General features: G+C 42.5%; 1 protein-coding gene across 5 annotated transcripts in view; it reads left to right on the forward strand.

Moving 5' to 3' along the window:
* The window catches only part of Astn2 (astrotactin 2), a 1,043,712-nt gene extending 1,017,665 nt beyond the window's left edge, over positions 1-26,047 (forward strand). For 3 of the 5 annotated variants that reach the window (XM_029563721.1, XM_029563718.1, XM_029563719.1), the window contains 3 exons: positions 9,157-9,257; positions 11,111-11,294; positions 25,153-26,043. In XM_029563721.1, the coding sequence (XP_029419581.1) occupies positions 9,157-9,257; positions 11,111-11,294; positions 25,153-25,390 (523 nt within the window). In that variant the 3' untranslated portion in view covers positions 25,391-26,043. Of the gene's footprint in view, positions 1-9,156; positions 9,258-11,110; positions 11,295-25,152 lie in introns of all 5 variants that reach the window. The other 2 variants (XM_008833484.3, XM_029563720.1) reach the window with 1 other exon arrangement.
* Positions 26,048-27,188: the final 1,141 nt, after the last annotated feature.

Raw genomic sequence — 27,188 nt, forward strand, 5'->3', positions numbered from 1 at the left:
AGATACACACACACATACCCACACATATACACACACATACACACACACATACACACCCATACACACACATATATGCACGTACATACACACACAGATACACACACATATTCACCACACACACATACACACATACACACACATACACACATAAACACACATACACACACATATACACACACATACACACACATACTTAAAATAAATATTTAAAAATTTGTAGAATCTAGCTATATACTGCCTCACCTTTGTCCCTGCCTGGGTCTCCAGGCACTCCCCAGACTGGGTTGTTTTGAAAGTAGAAACCTAGGTAGAGTCCTCACTAGGATTCTAGACTGGAATTAAATACTTGCATTGAACACCTGGGCTACCAGCCTGACATAGAAGATGGGAAGGTTGGGTTCTGTTGTGAGGGGTAAGTGTGCTTTATGTGGCCAAGTAAGAATCCGTATCAGCCCTTGCCCACACATTCTGTCAGTTCACTTTGATATTCCTAAACTGGAGGAGAACAGAGCTATTTTGTCCAACAGCCAGTACCAGCTTGGGGAAACTTTGAACACTGAATTCTGGTAGTCACTCTAGACCACCTATTATAATTTCCTCATGTCTTGGGCTTAGAAACATGGGATAGAACATTGGGGGACTCCCCAAAGCCACACTGCTGGTTCAGAATCAGTCCTCAAGTTGAAGTCTAAGTCTTCAGCTGCCAGATGTGGCATCAGACCAGAAGAGCTATGACCTTGGACCAGTTGTCCAAACACTGACCCTATCTTTGCTAGACAAGAGATTTTTAACCCTGGGAGCAAAGCTATTTTCATAGTTACTATTCACACTGTCCATTGTGGTCTATGAACTTTTCCTCCAGAGACACAGACTGCAAATATTTTAGGGGGTCTGCGGTCTCTGTCACAATCACTCCTACCTGCCACTCCAGTGTGAAAGCAGCCACGGAAGACACAGTTTTTAGAAAGTGACTGTTTTCCATTAAAACTTTACTTACAAAAGTTAACAGCAAGCCAGGTTTGACCCTTGGGCCGTAGTTTACTGATCCTGTTCTATGCTTGGAGGTTGATGATTTCACAAATGAAGCCCAAACTTAGCAGCACTGAACAACCATTTTGTTCTGCGCAAAGATTTGGATTTGTTGATTCAAAAATTCAGACCCTTGCTCCATGAAGCCTGGCGCCTGGGATACAGGGATTACAGCCTGGCATGATTCAAGTCTTCAGGTTGAAATGATCTCCATTCCCTTATTCTTCATGAATCCAGACCTTATGACTGCTGACATTCCAACACACAGCCTGTTCATGTGACTTGGCTTCCTCACACACACCATAGGGGCAAACAGAGCACTAAGATTTCTTATTGGAGACTCAGGATTCCAAGTGAGTGTTTCAGTGAGCAAGATGAATGCTACATTGATTTGCACAACCAGACACAGAAGTCACATGGTGTCTCTCCCTCTATGTTCTTCAGATCAAAGCACTCATGAGAGTCCACATTCAAGGTGAAACATCAGTTACAGGACAGGACTTATTCCACTGCAGAAACCATTAATAATTTAAATACATACATGCCAAATATCAATACTTAATTAGCACATATATACCAGGCACCGTTTCAAGCACAGGGTTCCTCCAGTATGTTTACCAACATTCACACATTGAAGAAAGGGCAGAGTGGCAACTTCACCTGCCTAAGCTCATGAATATCACAGTTTGTAGAAGCAACATTTGAACAGGTAGTAGGGTTCCAGAGCCTATTTTAACCCCTACATACTCCATCTCAATGCAGTCAGAGGAATGAGACTCTTCTCATGTCTGAAGTAGAGCTGGGTTAAAGATTTGGGTCTTGGGTTTAAGAAGATCAGCTCTTCCTCACCCAATGTTATCAACTGCCAATAATTCTTTGACTAAGATTGGGGCCTGCTGTCAATTTCCACAGTTCTGTCTGGATTTTTGTCTCCTTGAGTTTGCGTGGGTCTTGTGCATATTGACACAATTGCTATAGGTTCATATGAGCAAGGTCCCAGGACCTTGTAAGACTCTATTTCCATATGATCATGCACCTCCTCCCTGGCTCTTACAATCTTTCTGCCTCCTTTTCCACAATGGTCCCTGAGCCCTGGGTGGGTGGAGTTTAACATAGGAGCCCTGTACAAGGACCCATACTCTGCAGACTCTTATTCTCTACGCTTTGGTCATTTGTGACCAAGGGACTCTAGATAGGCTGACTGCACCCCAGTGGATAAACTTGCACTGAGGGGCATCTGGAGACACTAACTTGACATAATAGGCTTTAACATAATTGACAAAATATATGACTTCCATTGGGGTGGGTCTATGGGAGGATGCCACTGAGGAAGGGGGTATAAAGATGATTAAGATATTTTATATAAAATATACAAAAATTCAATAAAAATTTACCAAAAAAGAGAAGATTTGGGTCTTAGGACCCAAATAGTCTCTTCTAACAGTCTTTCCATTCACATCCAGTTACAAACATTACTGCACACGTGCTGCAGACTACATGGGCACTGTGAATAGTCAAAGAGAAAAGGTATACTACAGATTTTTTTTTCAGAAGTAATCTAAAATAAATGTCAGGAGCTTGAATTCTAATTTAACTTTCCTAACTCCACGAGATAGAACTTTGATCCCCATAATTAGATAGAGAAACTAAAGTGTAGTGGTTAGGTTGCTGCTTGCCCAGTAGCTGGTGTAGCCCAGACTGAAACCCAGGGCAGACTAATTTGCAAACCGATGCTCTTTCCTGCAGATACTCATGAGGAACAATCTGGAAGAGGCAACAGTTCTATCTGAAATGAAAATTCTCTGTCCCTAGAATACCAGGTCTAACCCAACCTCAGAGGTGATCTTGACTCAGTACCCTACTGTATAGAAAGAGCACTGACCTCAAAGGTGATCTTGACTTAGTACCCTACTGTGTAGAAAGGACACTGACTTCAGAAGTGATCTTGACTCAGTACACTACTATATACAAAGGAGATTGAGACTCCAAGATGGGCAGTTCAGCGTGCTTAAAATCCAGCTGCTCGGACTCACAGCAGCATTGAACTCTGTGTTTTCCCCACGACCCCATTGTGCTGGGAAGGCAGTGTAAAGCATTGGCAGTGGGGGTGAGGAGGTGGAGGGGTGGCTGTGAGCGAATGGGAGGTTGTCTGCCAAAACCTTGTGGGGGGAAAAGAGCATTTTATAAGACTAGGGCCTCTGGCCTGGAAACATCTGTTTCCCTTCAAATCAGCAAGGAGACTTTTGCCTCCCCAGAATGCCTAAATCATGTGGTGACTGGGGAAGAGCAGGCGTTGGCCTAGAGACTTCAAACACATTCTCCTGTACTCTAGGGGACCTGGGTCTGACACGGGCCTCTGGGGCTCCCTCCCTGCTCTTACCCCCTGTCAGATCTGTGAGAAGCTCTCACCGCCAATTAACTTCTTGGTTTCACTCTCTTACCCCTGCTGTGAGGAGGTCTGGGGGTCTTGAATGAGACCTACGAGGGCTCCTTTCTCACCCACCCACATACTTCTGATCTCCAGGAGGGCTACTCACCCCAGGTGTGGGTGAAGTCAGAGCCTTGACCAGAAGTAGTATAATAGCAGTTGATATTAATACCAAGGGCTATTGTTCATTGATAGCTTAGCACATGCCAGGATCATGCCAGACACATTCCATGTAGCTTCTGCTTTTATATCAAAATCTTCCCTCCAGGGTTTTTGTTTTGTTTTGTTTTGTTTTTTAATACGGTGACTCCCATTTTAAAGGTGAGTAAATTAATATAAAGCTTCACACATCCAGTAGATGGGGAGTCAGACTTGAAAACCAAATTATCCGATTCTTTTTCCTATCCTCTCTTAAACATCAATCTAATCAACTTTTGTTTTCTTCATATATAGAAAAGTGCATTTCTAGAAAAGGGCAATGACCCAATAGGTTGAGATAGTTGTCTCATTTGTTCCGTCTGTCACCATGGTTAGTATCTGCTAAGTTTGGTTCTTAGTAATAGTAAGTATAAGTACTTATGGCAGATCCACTGTCAGGTCTGGGAGATATAGGCTCATGGGTCAAAAGAAAGGAGAACAGGACCTCACCTGGCTATCACAGGTCATAGGCTAAATTACTTTTCAGGGGTAAGAAACAGCCTTCCTGGAAGAGAAGAACTGTGAAGGCTGCTTTAAGGACAAAAGAGAAGGGTTACTTAGCCAAAAGGTGCCATGTGTACAAAGACAGCGAGGTGTGGTTTATCCTGGGGCCCTTAGCTGTTGGATATACTTTAATTGTGGTACAGTAGGAAACAAAGATCGGCAAATAAGGTTGGACCTTCAGACAGTGCTTATCTTGGATTTAGTGACAGGGTATTTAGCATGAATAAATGAGCATCAAAGAGGAACCCACATCAAAGGTAAGTTACTAGTCCTGAGAATGGCAGGCTCATCTGGGGATGATAAGGCTCCTGAGGATGACATTATCCTGACAAAGATGAAGAAATCTTGAAGAATCTTTTGGATCTGAATACTGAGTCCAGCCCAAGCACCTCGACACATAATGCTTTTTTTTTTTTTCATTTCAACTTCTCCATACACTGAATCCACATTACTTTAACATGTTTAAGATCTCACACCACAGGCTGTAGAAATGCTGGGCTAGAACTTTGGCTTTCAGCACATTGATTGGTGATTATTTTCTCCTGAATCATAGTCAAAGGTTGGAATAGCAATGGTTTGGGTCTAGAGCTTCAGGCTCCTGTGACATGTGTAGCCAACTTCACTCTTAGAGCCACCTTTCATACCATTAAAGTTTCCCTAAGTCCCCATGGTCCTAAATCGGCTACTTGCACATGGTACCACAGTACAGAGAAATAGCCTAAGAGGAGGACTGAGGTCTTTACTGTGAACCTAGTGGCAGTGAGTCCTTGTCCAAGTCATTTTCTCATCTTACCTTGCTTTTACCATCAATGAAATGAGGATTCAGAATCACAGGATGAGGCTCAAAGGTGTCTAGTTCACATTATCACTGAGCTCCAGCCTGCATCACATGGAGTATAACAGAACCAGACAGACAGTAGCTGATACCTTCCTATCTTCCTAATACCCCAGGAATCATAAAAGTCTGACTGTGTGCTCTCTCTCTCTCTCTCTCTCTCTCTCTCTCTCTCTCTCTCTCTCTCTCTCTCTCTCTCTCTCTCTCTCTCTCTCTCTCTCTCTCTCTCTCTCTCTCTCTCTCTCTCTCTCTCTCTCTCTCTCTCTCTCTCTCTCTCTCTCTCTCTCTCTCTCTCTCTCTCTCTCTCTCTCTCTCTCTCTCTCTCTCTCTCTCTCTCTCTCCCTCCCTCCCTCCCTCTCTCCCTCTCTCTCTCTTTCTCTGTCTCTCTCCCACTTTCTCCCTCTTACACAGCCCCTGGACCCCTAACAGATTTCAGATGTGTCTCTGGAACAGTTCTACAATTTCAGCTGAGATAGACAGAAAGCTCATGGCCTTATGACTTTTGACCCAGGCTTGTGAGGTTGATATCTTTCTCCTCTTTCTCCTCCATATCCCAGTCCCCCAACCCCTACCGTACATAACTCAGGCAGGGTGGCCTGGCCTCCTCCATTCTGGGACTTCTACTGACGTGTTTAGTTACTATAGTAACAAAAATGGAAACTACATTTTCAGAACCAAATATGGAACTGTGCCTATTATGATGATAGCTCATTCAGTCTTGATCTTCAACTTGTGTCACCCTATTTTGCAGGTTGAGGGGCTAAGAGTCAGGGATGGTGAAGTGATTTCCCAAGGAATGCACAGCCTGCAATTGGAAAATGCGAAGCTTCTACTCGGGTTTTACAACTTAAGACAGGACTGGAGATGCAGTTCAGTGGTAGAGCGCTTGCCTAGCATATGTAAAGGCCTGGATTCAATCACCAGCACTGCCAAAAGGAAAACCAATGTTAATCTGCTTCTGCACCAGCTATTACACTGCTTGAAGAAGCTTTTCGGTGGGAGAAATATCTTATAGAAGCAGGACCAAAACACAGATGGCCAATTGGAAAACAGTTTACACATCTTCCAAATCTTTCTGCCTTGAGGCTCACCCATTATTTCACTCACTCGCTCAAATATTCTACTTGTCCTTCATTTGAAACATATCTCCTTCTCTTCAAATTCAGATGGAATGGCTTTTTTAAAAGTATGTATTCATGTACAAATAAGCTTTGTATAAATCGTCTTTATAAAAGTCTGCCACTGCAAGCCATTTGTGCCTCACTCCAGGTAATTCTTGACATAGCCACGTGCTGTAAAATTGCCTCTATTCTGTTGAAAATGAGAAACGGGATGCAGTTCTCTTGAGATCATTGATTTGCACAAATAGTGAGTGACTGGTGTTTTGTTAAATGATGCAATACGGTTGTAACCAAGTTGAAGTGGACACTTGCAGGACCTACAGGCTGGGATTTGAATCCTGCCTCTGACACTTTCTAGATGAGCTGGCTAGATGGAGAAGGCTTACCTGGTGTTATCAGTACAGTTCTTACCTCTTCATTTTGCCAATTTCCCAGTCTCATGTACCAAACTTTCTCCTTTTTATTTCTTTATTTTGAGAGAAAAGGCATTTTTGTTTTTGTTTTCTGAGATATGGTCTTGGTAATCAATACAGGCTAGACTCAAATTCACAATGTAGTCCAGGCTAGCCTTGAACTCAAAATTCTCCTGCCTCAACCTCCAGATTACAGGAATTACAACAATGTGCCAGCATATCTAACCAGTTTCTTCTATATGCTGTCCCAACCTTTCTACATGGCTTTCTAATGATCCTTCAGAGAGTACTTAACTTAACCTCCACACCGAACCAGGCAAGTCTCTATCACTGATGCCTGGTGCAGAGAGATAAAATAGACTCAAAGAGATAAATTTATGACTTGTCCAAGGTTACAGAGCAAAAGAGCACCAACTCTGGCCATCTCCAAGACCAGCCTCCTTTTTCTGTTACCCTCTCCTTCCTTGCATTAAGAAATCTTGATTAACGGACCCTTTTATATAAAGAACCTCTAAGACTTGAGGTCATGAGTATCAAAGTTGGAAGCTCAGACCTTTTAAGCCAGGGAATGGTGGCACTGAAAATGGCAACTCAGAGCATGAAGTGTTAGGATACAGCAGACCACATGCTTGCCTCTTTTACTTTCATAACCAGTGACTTGTTTAGATTGCTTATTATTTTACCTTAGAGTTCCTCTTCTGAAAACAGGAAATAGTGATGGTTTTTGTTTCAGTATGGCTCATAAGATTAGAAGAATGTAAGAGGTGACATTGCCTCAGCACATCTGTGTTCTGCAAGTGTAGCTAGTGGAGTTAGATCTTTTCAAAGTTGGTATCTGGGGCTGGAAGACACTGGTGGAGAGTGATTTCATAGGTGGGCTTTGGAGTCAAACAAACCTAGATTTTAACTGTCAATCCCAATAATCATTATAGGATTCTTGGCAAGGTGGCTTCCTTTTCTGAATCTCCAGTATAGCATAAAGATGGCAATTACACACATATTTTAGAAGTGCTTGGTAAAATAAGCTGCTTAGCTTGGTGATTGACATATACGAAGATCTTAGCAGATGTAAATAAATTTGTGCCAGGGATTCATACTTATTAAAGGTTCTATATGCACAATCAGTCAGGACATACCATTTTGAAATTTTATAATCATGACACTAAGTCAATTTTATAACATGAGTTATATTGAGATGCTGAGCAAATAGGGAAGCAGGACTCAGGTTATTCTATGTACCTAGGAAGCCCTCTACCCACTTCACATACTGCCTGTACCTCTAAGTGGTATTAGTGAAACATGGCATGACAAAGTGAGGACACTTGGACACATAACCCTTCTCTTCTTCCTGTTCCTGGCCTCTATTCTTTCCATCTCTGGAAAGTGTTCTATATTCCCTCCATAGACTTTGTATAAACTACAGTACCCAGAGATCTGAAGAGAAGAAGGGCCACAGAACCTAGAAGGTTCCCAGAAGCTGCCCTAGAAGAAACTTTGTTCTCTTACTGTACTGGTTCTCTCTAGCTAGGCCCACAGTCTAGGTTGACTCCTACCAAGACAATATGGAGCTTCCGGTGGCATGGTGGGAAGGTAGGGACATACCTTGTAGCTAGAGTAATTCCCAGATTCCCTGTGATTGCCTAATGAAGTCCTCACTGACATTCTCTCATGTCCCTTTGTTCTGGCCACAACTGTCTATTCCTCCATCTGGTCCTTCTCTCCTCTGGGCCTTTGAATTTACTGAGATTCCTTTGTCCTTCCTTTGCACTTACTGAGTTTGTAATACCCTTCCCCAAGAGGTTCCTCCCATACTGGGGTTCTTTCTTATTATTCAAGTCTTAGCTTACAGAGGCAGTGGTGGACACACCTATCTCAAAGCACAAGCAATCCCACATTCCTGTATTCACCTTCTCCTCATGATCCTGATGTATATTCCATTACATTTGATATTATTTGATTGTTTTGTTGTCTATTTGTCTATGTTGTTTGTTGTTTACCTTTTTATTAGCTGTATGCAGGCAAGCACTTTGCTCAAAACCTTAGCATCTAATATAATTTTTGGTACTTGGTGCTCATTAAGAAATTGTTGAGGGAAGGAAGGAAGGAAGCAAAGATGGATGGAAGGAAAGAAGGAAGTAAGGAGGGAGGGAGGGAGGGAGGGAAGGAAAGAAGGAAGGAAGGAAGGAAGGAAGGAAGGAAGGAAGGAAGGAAAGGGAAGGGAAGGAAAGGAAGGAGGGAAGGAGGGAAGGAAGGAGATATAAATGAGCATATTCAACCAGCAAGGGAGCCTTGTGAGCAGTGTGAGCTTGCTTCCCACACCCTCATTAGCAAGGATGGATACACACTCTAAATTTCAGTGCCCTCATTGGTGAAAGACAGTACAAAATATATCTCTGCTTTTTAGGCTTGGTTAATTGCAAATTATGAGAATAAGTGCAAAGTGTCCAGCAGGTATCCAGTGCTCAATAAATTCTTTATAATTATCATTTAAAATAATCATTTCTCTGACAGCTTAAGCATCCCTGATGGAGCATTCTTTACTGGCATGATTTTATGTTCCTCCTTTCAACTCCCAGGGCCTTCTGGGAAGCCTCAGCCTGGTACTCTCCTTTTTTTGCTATGCTACAGGTTCACTCTGTATGCTGTAGATACGAGAGGGAGGCACTCAGAGCTCAGCACAGTGACCCTGAGGACAGCTTGTCCATTGGTGGACGACAACAAGGCAGAAGGTAGGTGACCCATCTCCTCACTTGCCAGGTAAGTCCCATGTTCCCCTTTCTAAGTTCTGCATCCAACAGTAGCTAGGTACTACACACACACACACACACACACACACACACACACACACACACACAGACGCATGCACGCACGCACACAGAGACACACAGACACACTGGGGTGGGGGCAGAAAGTGAAGAAACTAAGTGAGCAGGAAGGACATGGAATAATAAATTAATCATGATAATAGAGTTAAAAATTGAGATTGACTAGCAGTAACTTTGGTAATAGCAAAATTGGTTCTTCATTTTTAGAATTCAACCATGTTCTGACTGATGGGCAAGGAATGGTGAGGGTCAGAGCCCATGCATATCCTAGCTTTCTTAGGGACCCATTGCTATCTTCTACTTAACAGGTATGGAGACACATGCTTTTCGTACCAGTACTTGGGAGGCAGAGGCAAGTGAATCTCTGTGATTTTGAGGTCAGCCTGGTCTGCATAGCAAGTTCCAGGCCAGACAGGGCTACATGGTAAAACCCTGTCTCAAAACAAAACCACTACAACAAAAAGAACATGTTAGAACAGACAAATAAGTAGTACAGTGAAGACCATTTCTTCTTTTGTGCCCACAACAGACATTATTAGCTGATCACAGCACATTGTTCCATTTAATTCAATGGTAGATAACCTCTAAATCTTCAGTGTTGAGCTACCACTAGTGCCTAGCAGTCAGAGTTAGCATGCAAGATTAAAGCTTTTCTTTTATCCAGTCCTGACCCATGACGTTGTAAACATTAGATAAGAACATCAAAAATAATACAGCAGTCAATCAGATCCACCATATACTTAGGCAATATAGATACAGTTTCTGCATCTAGATTGGCAAACTGCAGTAGAAGCTCATGAGTCCTAATGGACAATCTTACTTCGCACAAGTATGTCCCAACGGGTGTGGGCCAAGCAATGCAATGGAGAAAAGTCTGTACCATTCAGTTGTTCACTGTGGATAGAGAGCCACACATTGCTTACATGAACTAACAGATGAGAGGTGCCATGGAGATCTTGAGCCTCAAAGGCAAGGTGGTCTGAGATGTTTTCTGAGTAATTTTATTATCATTATTATTTAAAATAAAAACAAATGATCAAAACATAAGAAAAAATAAAGTAGGAGACAATGCAAAGTAAATGCTTTTCTCATTCTGACCTGAAGTGCCTTAGATTGTCCTAGAGTCAACTGTTACTAATAATGACACAGGGCTACATGCCAATGTGATCAGAGCCTTCAGAGCTGAAGGGATGTGCCATCTACAGATGATCCATTTAAATCACAGTGATTAGGGGTGACTGAAGGAGCAGGAATGGTCCTGAATGACAAACAGAAGCATCTGGATTTCCTCACAAGGTTTTTTTTTTACAGGGAAGCATCAGGCCTGACTTCAGAAAAATGTTGGAAATATTTCAGAGGGGAGATGGAAGGGGAGACATTGAAATGCAGCAACACGATTTATTTACATCTCAGCAATTCTTTGTAGTCTTCTATTACATCCTGAGCACAGTGACATTACCTTTAAGAAAGCCTAGGATAATGAGTGTTGACCTTCTGCCTGTCCCTGTGTTGAGGTCTTTGTTCTCGCCTAGTTTCTCCCAGTAGACCACCAGAGTAGACACCTTTATTTTCAGTTACAGATAAGGAAGCTGAACCCACTAGTCAGTGACATATTCAGGATGGAATGGAGGTTTTCTGTCTCCAAAGATCATGAAGTGAGCTCCTGTACAGCTATGTCTTGCTTTTTGTGAGCTATACTTAGGTCACCACTTTTCCCCCCACTCTCAGTGATGTGCTCTGTACTTCTTCCCTCTCAGAGATAGCTGACAAGATCTATAATCTGTACAATGGGTACACCAGTGGCAAGGAGCAGCAGACAGCCTACAACACATTGATGGAAGTCTCCGCCTCCATGCTTTTCCGAGTCCAGCACCACTACAACTCTCACTATGAAAAGTTTGGCGACTTTGTCTGGAGGAGTGAGGATGAGTTGGGACCCAGGTATGGGCTTAGAAGTATAAGAGGAGGGCCAGATTCTTTCTGTTCCTCAATAACTTAACTGAATTCTAATTTAGGCTGACAATGAGTGATATCAAATAAATAAAGGTGAGTGGTGATAAGTACAATCATGTTAGGACTAAAGATCTAAAGTAAGAAAAGAGATTGCTGCTTACAGGAAATGCATTTGAATAGAATAACACTGCATCATCTTGTAAAGGGAGAACAAGTACTATCTGACCCTAACAGAAGAGTAAAACTAATCATTGATAAAGTAAGTCAGTACAGCTAGAACAACAAAAACTGAGCAAAGCCAACACATTGTTCAAATCTACTGGAGCAAGAGGCTACCCCGTGAAAAGATTAGCAAGACAAGTGTTAAAGACAGTCTCAAACCAAGACATGCTACTTAAAGTACTCTCAGTGAGGGGAAGAGAATGAGAGGGAACTTTACCTTTTTTTCCCCAAATGTGACTCACTGATATTTAATATTGGATCAGATTAGGCTCAGGAATCATTGAGTATACCTAAAATCCTTTCCCCTGCCACACCGAAACTTAATAAGCTTAGATGAGCACTGTTCTTGGAAGCACTAAAGAATTTGTGAGTAGTTGGGTCAAAGTGCCTAACAGTAGGAGTGGTAAGAGATAAGAAGGGAGAGCTATCAGCAGGGGCCAGATCTTGAATGCCCTTGAAGTAGGGTCAAGGAATTTGGACTATCTCCCCAGGGTAATGGACAGCTTTTCCAGTGTTTTTCGCGGCAGGGTGGGGATGATATTATCAGATCTCAGAAGGAGCAAGATCCTTTTGCTGCCCTTGAAAGCTAGGAGTATAAGAATTAAGGCAAGAGGGAGGCAGTGAAGCCTTCTAAAGACTGATGGGATAGTGATCCCAAGGTGGGAATGGAGTATTCTTAGACAGGGTAGCATCAGGTGGCATTGTAGAGAATGTTATAATTTCCTGAAATACGTAGTGGGTGGCAGGTCATGCTAAAGAAAGCTTTATAATGTCTCTGTAAAATTTCTTCCCATTTCTGAATAATACGGAAGTGGAGATTCCTTGGGTTGAAGTGAACTGCCTGGAATTGCATCCCACATGGTAACTGATTCTGCCTTGAACTTCTGTCCTGATCACTCACTAACACTTGAAATGACCTTACAAGGATTTGAAGCCCTTCAAGAATGAGATGAGATTTGATGAGTGCCTGGTCAAAGGGTAAAAGAGATCCCTCCCTGCTGTGGGTCTTATCACTTCTGCCAGGTCCTGGACTATAGCTTTCTTGCTTTCACATGAAGGGAAGTTTCATTAGATAAAAGCTAAAAGAAGATAGTCAGGCAACAGTACAGATCCCAGAATAAAAGCCACTGTGAGTCATCTAAGCTGCCATCTTGCCCGTGGCCCTAGAAAGGCATTCAGCTTTATTGGGCTTTCCCACAGGGCTCAAGGAGTTTGGGTGGAAATGAAACCAGAGCCCCACTCCTCTTTTTATAACCTGCTAGGATCCTTTATGACCCTCCAAGACATAAATCTTTCAGAAAGGCCTCCTGGCTGCCCAAAGAAGCAAGGCAACCCATTTGGTAATGGGCTGTGCTAACTGGTTAACCTTCAGACAGTTACTCCCCAGCTACTGTCTGCTGAGCCCCCATCCATGTGTCCCAACCCCCTCTTTCTCTGGTCTCTAGAAGGGGTTTGAAATTTCTCCAATATTTCACATTGGCTTGTCAACAAGAATCAAGGAGGATAACCTGTCCAGTCCCTGCCAATAAGGTCTTTATACAACACTTAGGCTCTGCCTCTATCTGTCCCTCAGCAAGCAAGCTTGCCTAGAAAATGATCAGGATGAAAAGAGAGCTATTCTCTCTTTTATCATTGGTGAGGTTATTTTCTAAATGAATACAGAACCCCAGGTCTTAAATACAATACTAGTCCCTCGGAGATTTTCTAAAATTCCCACCCTTTTGCTCTAACTCAACCTGATGTTTTAATTTTCAAAGTTGTGCCCATTAGTTTGGGTATCTCATTTGCTTATGTGTTTCCTAATATATTGCCTCTCCTCTCTACTACAGTGTAAGTTATGCATAATTAGTAATCTCTGATACACTAACAACTTTAAATTTTTTTTATTTACTTCTATGTATATGAATGTCTTGCCTGAATGTTTGTAAGTGCACCACATGTTTACAATGCCCATAAAGGCCAGAAGAGGGAGTCAGAGACCCTGGAACTGGAGTTATAGATGGTTGTTAGCTGTCATGTGGGTGCTGGGAACTAAACCCAGGTCCTCTGCAAGAGCAGCCAGTGCTCTCAGCTGCTGAGCCACCTCTCCAGCCCATGCCCTACTCACTTTCAAAAGTAAATGCTACATAACTACCTGTTGAATAACTGAATAGTGGAATGAGTCTATGAATATGAACAATAGATGATTATGGATTCATTGTGATGGAAGCCTATCTTATGAGTTTCTTCTATATGCATCTACCCTCATCCAATCCCAAGGGTCTCTTAATTCTCTCTGTGCTCCCAACGATGTGTGGATTCCATCTGGAAATAGCTGCACCCATGAACTCTAAGATCTAAAGAATAAAGTGGCCGTGCAACATTACAGGCCTTGAAGAGACGTCACTTCATTAATTGATTTATTGATACATCTAATGTGTGAATTATGTTATCAGGCTCAATATGTGAATTATGTTGTGAAGAAAGTTAATGGGTTGTGTACAGAGCTTGGCATCTAGAGAAGAAAATGCTGGTCACCAGGCAGTCCAGGAGAGCGTGTCACAAGAAATATGGTTTTAAAAAGGAATGTGTTTTAGAGCAGAGCCTCTCAAATAGTAATGTGCATGGTGGTAAAATTCCTGTCTTCTCAGTGGTCTGGGAAGGGTCTGAGGTTTTGCATTTTGAACACACTCTCAGTTATACCAGTGTTCCTGGTCTAGAAAACACCATTGGGATGACAAGATTTTAGATGTAGGTAGATAGAGGAATGGATGCAGACCAGGAACTCAAGGAGAAATCCCTGCCAAAGAAAAAGAGTTTAATGCTTGGAATGAAAGGATAAACAGATTGCCAGGTGCAAGTGGGGGGTGCTCGCCTCAAAGGAACACAAGTACAAACTGAGACCGGGTGGTGAGGTAAGAGACTATACTGTAGTCAGGAACGATAAATATCACCAGAGCAGAAAGTTCAAGGTGAGAGTGAAACAGAAATAAAAAAGGCTGGAGAGTTTAGCCAGGGTCAGAGCTTGCTGGCTTCTGTGAGTCCTGTTTGGAAGTATGTTCTTTCTCACAGAAGTTATATAAAGGCTTTTAAAATAACAATTTGAATACATTTTCTGTGTCTCTCAAGGGTTATCAAGTGTGCAGGACCAGCATGTGAAGCAGAGGGAGCAGGAAACTTGTCTGAACCAGGAGCCCAGGTTTCATACCCTAGCTTTGCTGCCTATTCACTATAGGACCTGGGAAAACTTCTGACCCCATTCTGGACTCATGTGGAGCATAAAGGGGCTTAACTCTGGTTTCTTCCATTTGGGGAGCCAAGGAATGAGGAAGTCCTGAAGGTCACAGAAACTAGAAAACAGAGACAGCGTGAACGTCCTTTCACTTCTAGCCCAACACCCTGTTTCTCAGACCCAAGTAGACTGTGAAGATGAGAGTTTTTTGCAGGAGCAGCACTGAGGACTGCTATAAGTTGAACTCTGTTAGGATTCTCTATATAATCTCCAGCCCAAAATGTTTTCAACTCTTCCCTTGGTCTGGGTTACTATACCCCCATAAAATTTAGTGACAAAAGGGCATCTCTTACCTCTGCCTAATAAATCTATCAGGCTAGTTTTCCCTAGAGCCCAGTTCTCATGACAACTATAGGTTACTGCAAACAGCTGCTCAAAGAAGGCCTGCTGACACCCAGCTGTCCCACCATAAGGTTCCTATTAGAGACTTGAAAAGCTGAGCTCATAGGTGGCCAGGGACCAGAATTTGCTCCACTCAGAGCATCCTTGACCACGCTTGGTTTTCTGCTACACTTTCAGTTACATTTGGTCAGATTGAAAGTGTGGTAAGAAGGGGGCGGGGGCACTTGAAGAGATTTGGTTTCAGCGAAATTGGTCTATCCTAGAAGTGATTTATTTATTTTGCCAGCCGCTTCTGCTTCCATGGCAGACATTGCTAACTGATCACAGGAGTTATCACACAGGTTTGGTTCAGCCTGAGAGCTTTCTCGCAAGACAGTGCACCTTCCTCATCTGAAAAGAGCTGGCGCATCCTTCGCTATACCCTTAGTGAAAGCAAGCAAACCTGGCATCAGAGTCTCCATTCTTCTAATACTGTGTTGGCTTCTTTCTTAAGTGCCTTGGGTTAGGGCTCTTAAAAGAGAGCTAATTGTTTTTACTGGTAAAAACAATAAACCAGTGTTTCTGGGGCATAGTCTTATAATTTCAGATGTATTTTAATTTTCTTACATATTATGGCATTTCTGAAATGATAATAAATTGTGTACAGTAGGTGCATATTAAATATAATTTTATTGAAAGACTGTGATGGCAATCAACTAACAGCTTTCATTTCACCAGTATTTTAGAATGAAGAACTCCTAGTGGAAATAATGCCACAGTGTGTTATGACTTTGAGTAAGTGATCCATGGACAGGTTTTCCTCACAGATGGAACAGCAAACACTTGGTTATCATCTTGAAATCCCTATGAACTTCAGCTGAAATAGTTTCTGGCCAGTTGTTCTTACCATTTGTCAAGAATTCTTGAAAAGGTCTTATGGGCCAGGTCTGATGGTATATTTCTGTTATACCAGCACGCAGGATGTTGAGGCAGGAGGATTTCAAGTTGGAGCCCAGCATAAGTCATATAGCAAAAAACTTGTGATGAGGGAGAAAAAGAAAAGAAAAGGGGTCTCATGGTTCCTTATGGGGGAACAGGAATGAAAGCAAACCAAATGTAAACATCATTACTAATTACTAACATGTTGAAGATATATATCCACAGGCAGCACTGACTCTTTTGCTCCAGTGTGGGGGTTGACAATAAATTTTGATGGAGCTTTATTTTGAAAGTAATCCTAGGAAGCTACCAGGGAGGCTGAAAATATGGCTTCCTAGCTCAGATTCATCCTCCCACCTCTAAATATGTCTTTGCATTCATGTTTTCCAAATGGAAATACTTTTAGTTCATTCCACAATAATTCTTACTCATTCGACATCATACAAATTATAGAGAGGTATGCAAAATAGAAAGTAGAAATTTTGTAGCTAGAATAGACACTGTCATCCCAGCCCTACCCAGGGGTAACATTGTTGACTGTGTACAAGTCTCCATGGGTAGATATGGATATGGGCGTGGATATTTAAGGGAAAGGAAACAGATACAGGTTTGATAATATGTGTATATCTAAAATCCACACCTTATTCTCTGATCTGCTCTGCTTAACAAATATGGATACTATATTCTATTATCTGCTTCTTTCTGCTGTAGCTGGACAAGTATTTTCCCATGGATACACATCTAAATGTATTATCTTGATGAAAGTCCTTTACCTATACAGTTGTAAGAATATATCACTCAGTATTCTAGTTTTCTACCAAATACCAACTAAATGTGTTTGCTATTATAAACATATTTGCACAGACCATCTGCTCACTTGTCTCTTTCCTCAGGTTCACATGATGTGCTTGTGCCCTTCCCTTGCCTTTACTGGCCCTTGATGGAAAATCTAAAACTGAAATTTTCCTTAGTTTATGTAAATTTGCATTTATTAATCCATTCTTGCACATTTAGGAGAAGCTAGGCCACAGAGGATTCCACACAGTCCAAAAAGCAGGAGGGAAATATAAGTAGAGCACTTACTATAGGCCCGATTATCCGTATCTCATTTAATCTTCTGAACAGTAGATTGAAGATTAAGCAGTAGAGATGGCCTGGGTTTATAAACTGTTCAAGGCCGCACAACTAATGAGTTAAAAGCCCATATTCAAAATACTGTCTTGCAATGTCAGACCAGCCTCCTGTTCCATGTAACACATAACATCTCAAAGTGTGTACACAACTGAGAGAGGATATATTATGGTTCCCAAAAGGGAAATAAAATGCGTCAGCAACACAGGGAAAGCATGACTTATACTAGCTGGGAACATTTGGAAGACTTCCTGAAGATGGAATTTCAACATGACTTTGAGGCATGAGTAGATCCTCAATGACTGTGTTCCCTTCCTCTCAGGAGCCCTGTGCCTTGGTGAGTGTGTCACACCAGGTTCTCTCATGAACTGCTCATCAGAGGCCTAGCAGATGGCATTTCTCTGTAAATCTTTTCACAATAAAAACACACAAATAGGGACTGCAGAGATAACTTAGTAATTAAGTGCTTACTGCATAAGCAGCAAGCATGAGGACAAAAGTTTGGAGTTTGGAGCCTATGAGTGGGTCGGGCGGCCTGCCTGTGGTTCCGTTGCTACTGAGGCAGAGACAGAAAAATCTCTAGAGGAAGCTAGTCAGTCACACTTGCCATATCAGTGAGCTCTGGGTTCAGTTGAGAGAGCTCCTACCTCAATGGATAAGATGGGCAGTGACTGAGGACGTCTCCCATGTCAACCTCAGGCCTCCACATGCGTATACACACATGTACATGCATATGGAAATAAATAAACATGCAAGCACTTCACGCATACACATGGAAAAGAAACATACACACTAAAAAAAAAAAAACACAAGAACAACTCACAACTCACTCCTGTTATAGGCAGTCACCTTTTTAAAAGGTTCTTGATGTGATCACCTCCAGCAATGGTAAACTCATTACCATATTGAAGATCCATTTTATTTAAAGGACTCTGTTTTTAAAGCTGTTGAAAATTATTAATCCCAGCACCCACATGGCAGCTAACAACTGTCTGTAACTCCAATCCCAGGGGATCCGACAGCCTCTTCGTGGGCATTTCGCGACATGGGTGCACTTACCTACATGCAGGCAACACACACATACACGTAAAATAAAAATAATAAGTAAAAAATGATTATTATAAAAAATGATTATTGTAGTAGGTCCCGTTTGTCTTCTGACAATCATATGGCCACTTCCTTTGTGACACTTGGCACTTTATGCCAACACAAGAGACCACATTCTAGCACCCTTGTCACCCTGCTCTAGTCACAGGATTAACTGCTGGCTCCCTTGTACCTCCTGTAGACCGGGAAGAAGTGTGGTGAGGGTTTGCTTCAAGGTGATCTACATGGGTACCGTTCTTGGCATGCAGTGAGTGGTCATAGTCATCATCATCCCTGACCCTCAGGTTTTTGCTCACTTATCTTCAATTCCTGAAGGAACATAGCTGTTTGCCTACCTCCCCTCCCCTCTCCTCGTTCTCTGAACTCAGCAGGCTGCCTTGTCAGAAGTCCTTCAGCATCTCAGGCTGGCTATAGTTTATGAATGCTGCTGTCCCTCTTACCAAAGGTCTCTGGTCTCTCCGACTGTGGCCTGACACTGTATCCTCACAGGATAGTGTGAATGGAGTCTTTACTTTCTTTAATTTGCCGTCTCCACTTCTGGAAAATGTCTTGCAACCTCACAACTTCATCATGCCCTTGGCACTCATTAGGCTTAACTTCAGCTAACCTAGACATTGAAGTTCAACTTCCGATACAGTGTAGGAGTGGGGCCAGTCAAATGTTTCTTTGATGCTTCTCTTCTTTTTCCCCACCTTAGGTCTTCTTAGAAATTAAGTCTCTTTGTGATGACTCATCAATTGATTGAGTAATAGCACTGGGGAGCAACACTAGTGAAAGGTTCTACAATCCCCAGAGACCTGGTAGCCAGGTCCAGTTCCTGACTCGTTCACAAGTCACCCTTTCCTCATTCTTCCTTGCGTGATGTCCCTTCTTCACCTCTTATCCAAGCAGACCTCAGCCCTTACTTCAGGGAGTACAATTTCATTTCTGGTCTTAGAGACGTGGTCACTCTGACCTAGGCTTTCCCCTCCAGGGAGAACTTGAAGTATGTCTGATCCTGAATTTATGGTTCTGTACATCCTACCATTTATTACCCATCACTCTGGCCTTTGGTTTCTCTCACTTCTTTTTCGTATCTTTTGAGCATTACCAACCATCCTCTGTCTGCTACATCCCCTGAATTCCCCTTTGTTTTCTAAATGTGAACATTAATTTAATGCCTACTACAGACTAAGTCTAGGCCAAAGGCCTATGCCAATTGGTTCATCTCAGCATAACAACAGATCTACAAAAAAAAAAATCTAAATTCTTATTTTAGAAATTGAGGAAACTGGTCATCAAAGATCTATAATGGGATCTGAAGCCAATTTTTCTACTATAAATGCTACTCCAATTTGTGGCTAAAATTTACTTAGCGTGAAAGAAATTTTCTCTGTTATCTCATTTGCTCCAATGACTATTATTTTTTCCATTTTATTGATGTGGATACTAGGAGTTCCATTGAAGAACATGCTCCTAATCGAAATAGCTGTTATAGACCTAGGATTTGAGTTAAAACTAAATACTTCGTCTTAACTCTATGCCGTCGTTCAGGGACTCTGGTTCTAGATTTGTCTGTTATTAAATGAAGGCATTCCTTTAAGACAAGTCATTTTTGCATACCCAACTTCAGTTTCCCCATCCATACAAAGGAGGCTTTGTCTAGTTGAATTCTAAGATTCTCTCTGGGGACATGGTCAGGGTTTTGGAGGCAAAGCATTTGGACCTACTTAGAAAAATACCCTTTCTAGCCTCATTTTATATTTATGATGATTTTTTAACTGCCTTAATCAGCCAATGGTTCTCCATTGCCTAGCAAATGATATCTAAATCTATTAGCATGGAATGGAAAAGTCCAGCTGGTCTAATTTCTGCCAATTTTTTTCAGCATCCATTTCAATCAACTGCTAGTTTATGCTGCCTCTCTGGTCTTGCCTGTCATCTGCCCTCTCATCTATCTGAAACATTTGTTCGAGCATTGAACAAATCTATCTTAGCCATTACACTCTTGAGCCCCCTAATTGATTATTCGGTGCCCAGCTTATATATTCTCATAGAACTCTGCTGGTTTTATAGTACAGCATTTTTGCTCCTAAATGAGAGGTGGCTAATATCTCTGTCTGTCTGCCTCTGTAACATCCACACTTAGGGCTTCAGTCAGACCATATCTATCCCCAGTGCTTGATAGACAAGCAAAGCCATTATGGAAATACCATAATGATAATGGTGGTAGTGGTAGTAATGGTTGGGATAGTGGTAGTAGTGATGAAGGTAGTAGTGATGGTGTTAGTGATGGTGGTGGTGGTTGTGGTGATGGTGTTAGTGATGGTGGTGGTTGTGATAGTGGTAGTAGTGATGAAGGTAGTAGTGATGGTGGTGATGATGGTAGTGGTGGTGGTTGTGATGATGGTGACAGTGATGGTGGTGGTTGTGATGGTGGTGGTTGTGATAGTGGTAGTAGTGATGAAGGTAGTAGTGATGGTGGTGATGATGGTAGTGGTGGTGGTTGTGATGATGGTGACAGTGATGGTGGTGGTTGTGATGGTGGTGGTTGTGATAGTGGTAGTAGTGATGAAGGTAGTAGTGATGGTGGTGATGATGGTAGTGGTGGTGGTTGTGATGATGGTGACAGTGATGGTGGTGGTTGTGATGGTGGTGGTTGTGATAGTGGTAGTAGTGATGAAGGTAGTAGTGATGGTGGTGATGATGGTAGTGGTGGTGGTTGTGATGATGGTGACAGTGATGGTGGTGGTTGTGATGGTGGTGGTTGTGATAGTGGTAGTAGTGATGAAGGTAGTAGTGATGGTGGTGATGATGGTAGTGGTGGTGGTTGTGATGATGGTGACAGTGATGGTGGTGGTTGTGATGGTGGTGGTTGTGATAGTGGTAGTAGTGATGGTGGTAGTAGTGATGGTGGTGGTAGTGATGGTGGTGATGATGGTAGTGGTGGTGGTTGTGATGATGGTGACAGTGATGGTGGTGGTTGTGATGGTGGTGGTTGTACCTAAGGAGAAGGGTTTTTCTACCATGTAACACGTGCTCATAGTCTTTTCTAAGCTTATTATGTAACACATTTCAGAGTTTACCTATAATTCACTTAAGCCCTACTATAATCCTGAGCTGAACCATAATATTCCCTTTTCATACTTGAGAAAACAGAGCAAGTGAGTTTTTACCACTTCAGAGAGAAAAATACAACCAGTGCCCCTAAGTACAACAGTAGGAATCAGTTAATCCCTGGATATGCACTTCACCTGATTTCTTGTTGCTGGTCTCGCCCTCCCCCAACTTATTTTCCCAGGTGGCCACAAGCATTTTAAAATAGTCCAGCTCCCATCCAGTTACTTTCTCACTTTAAAATTTGGAGAGGTTAAAGTTAGCTATGAATGGGGCAAACACAAAATTGCACACTAACATAAAATATTTAGGGACTTTTTTCGTGTGTGTGTGTGTGTGTGTGTGTGTGTGTGTGTGTGTTTGAGTGTGAAGCTTGTAGATAACAATGTGTGTCACACTATTGAAAGGTTGGTTTAATCCACTTAGTGGGAGGGGGAGGGGATGGGGGTGGATATGATCAAAATATATTGAACGTATGTATCTAATTCTTAGAGAATAAATTTTAAACCTTTTTAAAGATTAGTGTAAACTCCCCACCTCACTTCAAAACAACAAACACAAAGCGCTCATTATAGATTCACTATCCCTTTTTATTTTTATGTGTTTATTTGTTTTGTGACAGTCTCATGTATCCCAGCTGACCTCAGTCTTGCTATGTAGATAAGCATGACCTTGAACATCTGATCCTTCTGTTCTGCTTCCAGAGTGCTGGGGTTTCAGGCATGTGCCGGCCACCATGCTAGGCTTATGCAGTTCTGGTACAACACCCAGTACTCCACAGATGGCAGACAGACATCCCACCAACTTGAGCTACATCCGCAGCCCTCTATTTTTTACTTTTGAAGCACTATAATGTATATAGTCATTCCCACCGTATAGATAAGACAAGGAGCTAAAACAGTTTGCTCACTATCACCTAGCCAACAAGTGGCTGAGCTGGGATTTGAATCACTATGACTCTACACTGGAAATAACAGAGGAGCACTGGTAAATGCCAACAGCCTGGCTTCCCCCCTGCTTCCTACTTTGTTTCTCGCCAGGTCCCCACTGGACACTGTTGTAGTTACAGATCCCCAGAATTCTGCTGTCGCTCTGTTTTCGCCAGTGCTGCCTGCTCTGTTTGCTTCCTCCTCTCAGTCTAACCGGTAACCAGCAGCACAAGTTCCCTTTTTCCTCGCAAATGTTCTTGGACGACCCTAGACCTACTTAGACACCTTTCTCTGTACATACAGCTTTTGTGACTTACTATATTTTTAAAATTTATTGTTCTTTTCTGTGTCATAATCTGCATTCATCTCTCTTTGCAACAGAACCCGATTGGGTAGAACTTCTGCTATAAAATATTCTCAACTAACAAGGTGTGACATTATTATCTCCTTTAACTTCAGTAGTTCCTTTTCAAAGAAAACAGTTAAGAGATGTTAGGTTACTTCCTCAAGGTTGTAGAGCAATTAAAGAACAGAACAAGAGGGTGGGGGAAATTGTTGGGCAGTAAAAATGCCATGCAAATCTCACATCCTAAGCTCAGATCCCTGGAACTCATGTGAAAATGAGATGTAATGGTATGTGCTATGGAAAGATGAGAGGAGTGAGAAGAATCTCCCAGAAGCTCTCGGGCCAGCTATCCTGGAGTATGTAGCAGAGTGGAAAGAAGCAAGTAATACCCTACCTCAGTCAAGGTGGAAGGCTAGGGTCTGCATCCAAAGATGCTTCCTATCACCTTCACATGAACACCATGGTATGTGCACACCCTCACACACATGTACACACACAGATGTTATATAAACACATCACACAAATACTTCTTAAAGAAAGAACAGAGCAAGGGCTCCAACAAAGAAGAATGAGAAGTAAACTCCTCAGGCTCCGCTTAGGGGTGGGAGAACTTACCTGAGAGGAGGGAGGGCTGTGGATGGAGTGTGATTATGAAGTGGCAAATTCTTGGCTCCTCACAAAATATTCCACCCAAGTGGTGAACTATACAAAGAGGACTTTTTGAAAGGCACCTCATAAATCGTGCCCACGAAATGTAATACACAAATTGAGTCCTTTTTCTGGTGCCACACGGGTGCCTAGCACAGTCTCCCATTTGTGGTCTGTGTTGTAAAACACCTTCCCTCCTAGGGTCTCAAGAGGGCATAGAAAGGACAGAGAGAGAGAAAGAGAGAGAGAGAGAGAGAGAGAGAGAGAGAGAGAGAGAGAGAGACATAGTTTCACAGGACTGTGAGCACCAGAATGTAGAAAAACTGTGGGTGACCTGAGATGGGGACCTTCCCTTTCCTTTCTAGCCCTGTTTCTACATTGTTGACGAAAGTAAATTAGTCTAGATCTGTGATTCTTAAGATGTGATTACTTTGTCCCTTGAAAAGACATTTGGCAATGCCAGGAGCCAGTTTTATTTTCCTGACTTGTATGAGACTGCTATTTGCCATTGGTAGGTTAAGGCCCCAGGATGATGCTAAGCATCTTATGTGATTGCTCCTATAATAAATAATTAATAGTAGTATTGTTGAGAAACCCCAGACTAGAAAATCTCAAAGATCCCTCCTAGCCTGAACTATGCAGCCATCAATCTCTACTGCTAGAGGAGGGTCTCAGGTGAATTCTAAATGATGACTGTGATACAAGATGGCCCTTGTTTGATCAGTGTTCCACTTAACCTTGGTCCTGATGTAGCATAACAATATTTTGGAGGCTTACTCTTCATCAGGCATTGGGTATATCTCATCTATACTCTCAAAACCAACTTAGGACGACAAAGCTATGATGACTAGCTAAGAGATGGAGCAAAATGGTACACAGACAAGTTCTGATTTGAGGACATTTATACCTAGGATTTAATGAAAGAGAAGTCCAGAGGGCATGATTTCCAGACTTCAAGGCAGGGAGAGAAGTGCATGAGACAGTGGCAGAAACAGAAAGCTGAAGGCTGGAGAAGGGCTGGTTCATGCTAGGCCTGGATTCTGATATCTAGTCCCAATGGTCACCTTGGTATTTGACCTTCATCAAGTCCCTGTGCCGTGTTTGGATTCCTTATCTATTAACTAAGAGTGAAAAAAAAGCTAGCTATTCAGCACTAACAGGAGCCTTAAGTGAAAATCTGAGGGTTTAAAAGTATATGGCAAGTGCACAAACAATGGTCATTTAGCCCATGGGATCAACTTTTAGTTGTTATTTTTCTGGATAGTTTAAAATCATTAGCATAATAATTTCTGTTTGGTCAGAGCCCCAAGGCTGGTATTGTGTTAAAGATCTCAAATGCTGGCAGAAAAACTGAAAAAGATAGGCCATAAGTTCATTCTTGTGTGGAAGCAGGGATGTGCTGTAAATGGAAGCCAGAGGCTTGCGTTTACAGGCAAACTCTCCACCCGGAGATATGCTCTCATAATTCTTCTTTTTAAAAAATGCTTATGTTTTATTTTTATGTGCCTGAGTGTATTGCCTGCATGTATGTAAATACACCTGAGTTGTGCAATGCCTGCGGAGGTCAGAAGAGGGTGTTGGATTCCTTGGAGCTGGGGTTAAGGGCCAGTTGTTAGCTGCCATGTGGGGGCTAGGAACCTAACCCTGGTCTTCTGTAAGAGCATCCAGTGCTCTTAACCGCTGAGGCAGCTCTCCTCAAAATACCACACTTAGATCAGAAATGGATAAGAAACTGCTTAGGTAAGAGATCTTCATGGATCTGTTGAACCTATTTGCCACTCCCAAGATCTGCTCTGGACTTCACCCTGGCCATTTCTGTCTTCTTGTGCCTTTCAGGAAGGCACATCTGATCCTGCGGCGGCTGGAGAGGGTCAGCAGCCATTGTTCTAGCCTCCTGCGAAGCGCTTACATCCAGAGCCGTGTGGACACCGTACCCTACCTCTTCTGCCGCAGTGAGGAGGTTCGGCCTGCAGGCATGGTGTGGTACAGCGTCCTCAAAGACACCAAAATCACATGTGAGGAGAAGATGGTGTCCATGGCCCGAAACACGTATGGGGAGTCCAAGGGCCGGTGAGGGAAGGTACCACCGTCCGTGAGCACAGAGACTCTCTTAGGGGGAGCAGTACTCTCGTGGATCCTGGGACCTGGGTGGGCTGGGGGACAGCTGAGGAGGGGCCTGGCACATGGATCTTGCCAGCAAGGCCAAAGCAAACTGTTTCTCCTGTGGACAGCCAACAGAGAACTTTGTAACCAATGGAATTATTCGTTTTTCTCTCTTTTATTTTTTTCTAAGATATTATTTGACTCTATCAAATGCTTCTCCTTTTTAAGCCTTTTCTTATGGATGGAAGTCAGTGGGGAGACAGGAAGTTTCAGGTGGAGACCAAGCAGTCTTTCCTTTTCTTCCCTCCTGCCATGGACCCCTGGAAGAGACCTGTGGAGAGACTGTTTGACTACTTCATCATCAGCAAAGATGCCCAAGAATTGTTGCAGTGAGGAAGCTTGGGTCTTTAAGGACTTCTCTCTCTCCTCTCCTCTTTTTGTCCTCCTCCTCCTCTTCCTCTTCCTTCTCTTCCTCTCTCTCTCTCTCTCTCTCTCTCTCTCTCTCTCTCTCTCTCTCTCTCTCTCTCTCTCTTTCCATTATTGAGTTTCCAGGCCCACTGCTTCCTCCTGCTACCTGTGGGTCTCTACAGGACTTTCTGTGCATTAAAATTCCTATTGTCTCTCTTTTTGCTTGGGTGATGTTTCTTACCAATTAAGTGTGGTGGAGGGACTTCTGTCTATTCCTTAAACAAATACTGATTAAGGAGGCACAATGGAAGGCAAGGGATGTAGAGCTGAAGACAGAGCGGATCCCTGTCCTCTGGGAACTTATGGTTTAGGGGTCACTGTAGAGAAGCAGTCTAGTGATGTGAGGCTGTGTCAGGGAAGAACTAATGTTTTCTCAAGTCATCTCTGGGTCGTAAGACACACTGGAGGAGCTGTAAAGTGCTTTCTTGAAAAAAAATGTACCTTAGCAAAAACAGTGAGGAATAAGGGAGACAAAGCTGGGAAGGGTTAGATGCTCCAGAGAGGGTAAGCCGTGGACAAAGACAGAAGAGAGAAAACACAGGTCGTTTGATCATTCAAGGGCCAAAACTCCTTTAAAAGTAGGACTCAATAGATTTAGCTGTGGTTGATTGAATGAGCATGAGGAGTTGTTTACTAGATAATGGGCAATTCATCAGCTGTTTCACCACTGTAGAAAATGACACCTCCTCCCCCAACGCCCATTTACAGCCCATAATTCTTCAGTGAGGGTCATGGCCTCATGAGTCCCTCACTCATGAACGATGAAATGATGAGGGATGCAGTCTTGTGCAGGTAACCCCACCTGCAGTGAATTCATGAGTGCAATGGTCATGTCCCACACAGAAGACCAGGCGAGAAGGGAGGGCCTGGGACAGAGTAATAGGCGCTAAAATAAACTTAGTGTGTACATGTATGAAGCCATCAAAAAAATTTTAAACCCAACGATTTAGAAATAAAAATAGACTCAAAGTAGGAAGTGGCAGGAGGCAGAGCTGGAAGCTGAGTAGAACTTGTAAAGTCATGGGCAAGAAGTTTGTCATATGATGAAGTAACCAGGGCCTATTGTATGACTTTAACAAAGAAATAAATAATCAATATTCTTTAAGAAAAATTATTACATCTGTGCTATACAGGAACTATGCTATGTAAAGCCTAACAGTGGGTGGCTATTGTCAATTTCCAGGCAAGACATGGTGACAACCTAGATCCCACAGTCATGCGGACACATTCCAAGGATAGATTATTTATTCATTTAAATATTTGTTTATTTCCTTAATATCTATTTATTTATTTTCACACAG

Source organism: Nannospalax galili, unplaced genomic scaffold (genome assembly GCF_000622305.1).
Source record: "Nannospalax galili isolate Female #2095 unplaced genomic scaffold, S.galili_v1.0 scaffold34, whole genome shotgun sequence".
NCBI classification, from domain to species: Eukaryota; Metazoa; Chordata; class Mammalia; order Rodentia; family Spalacidae; genus Nannospalax; species Nannospalax galili.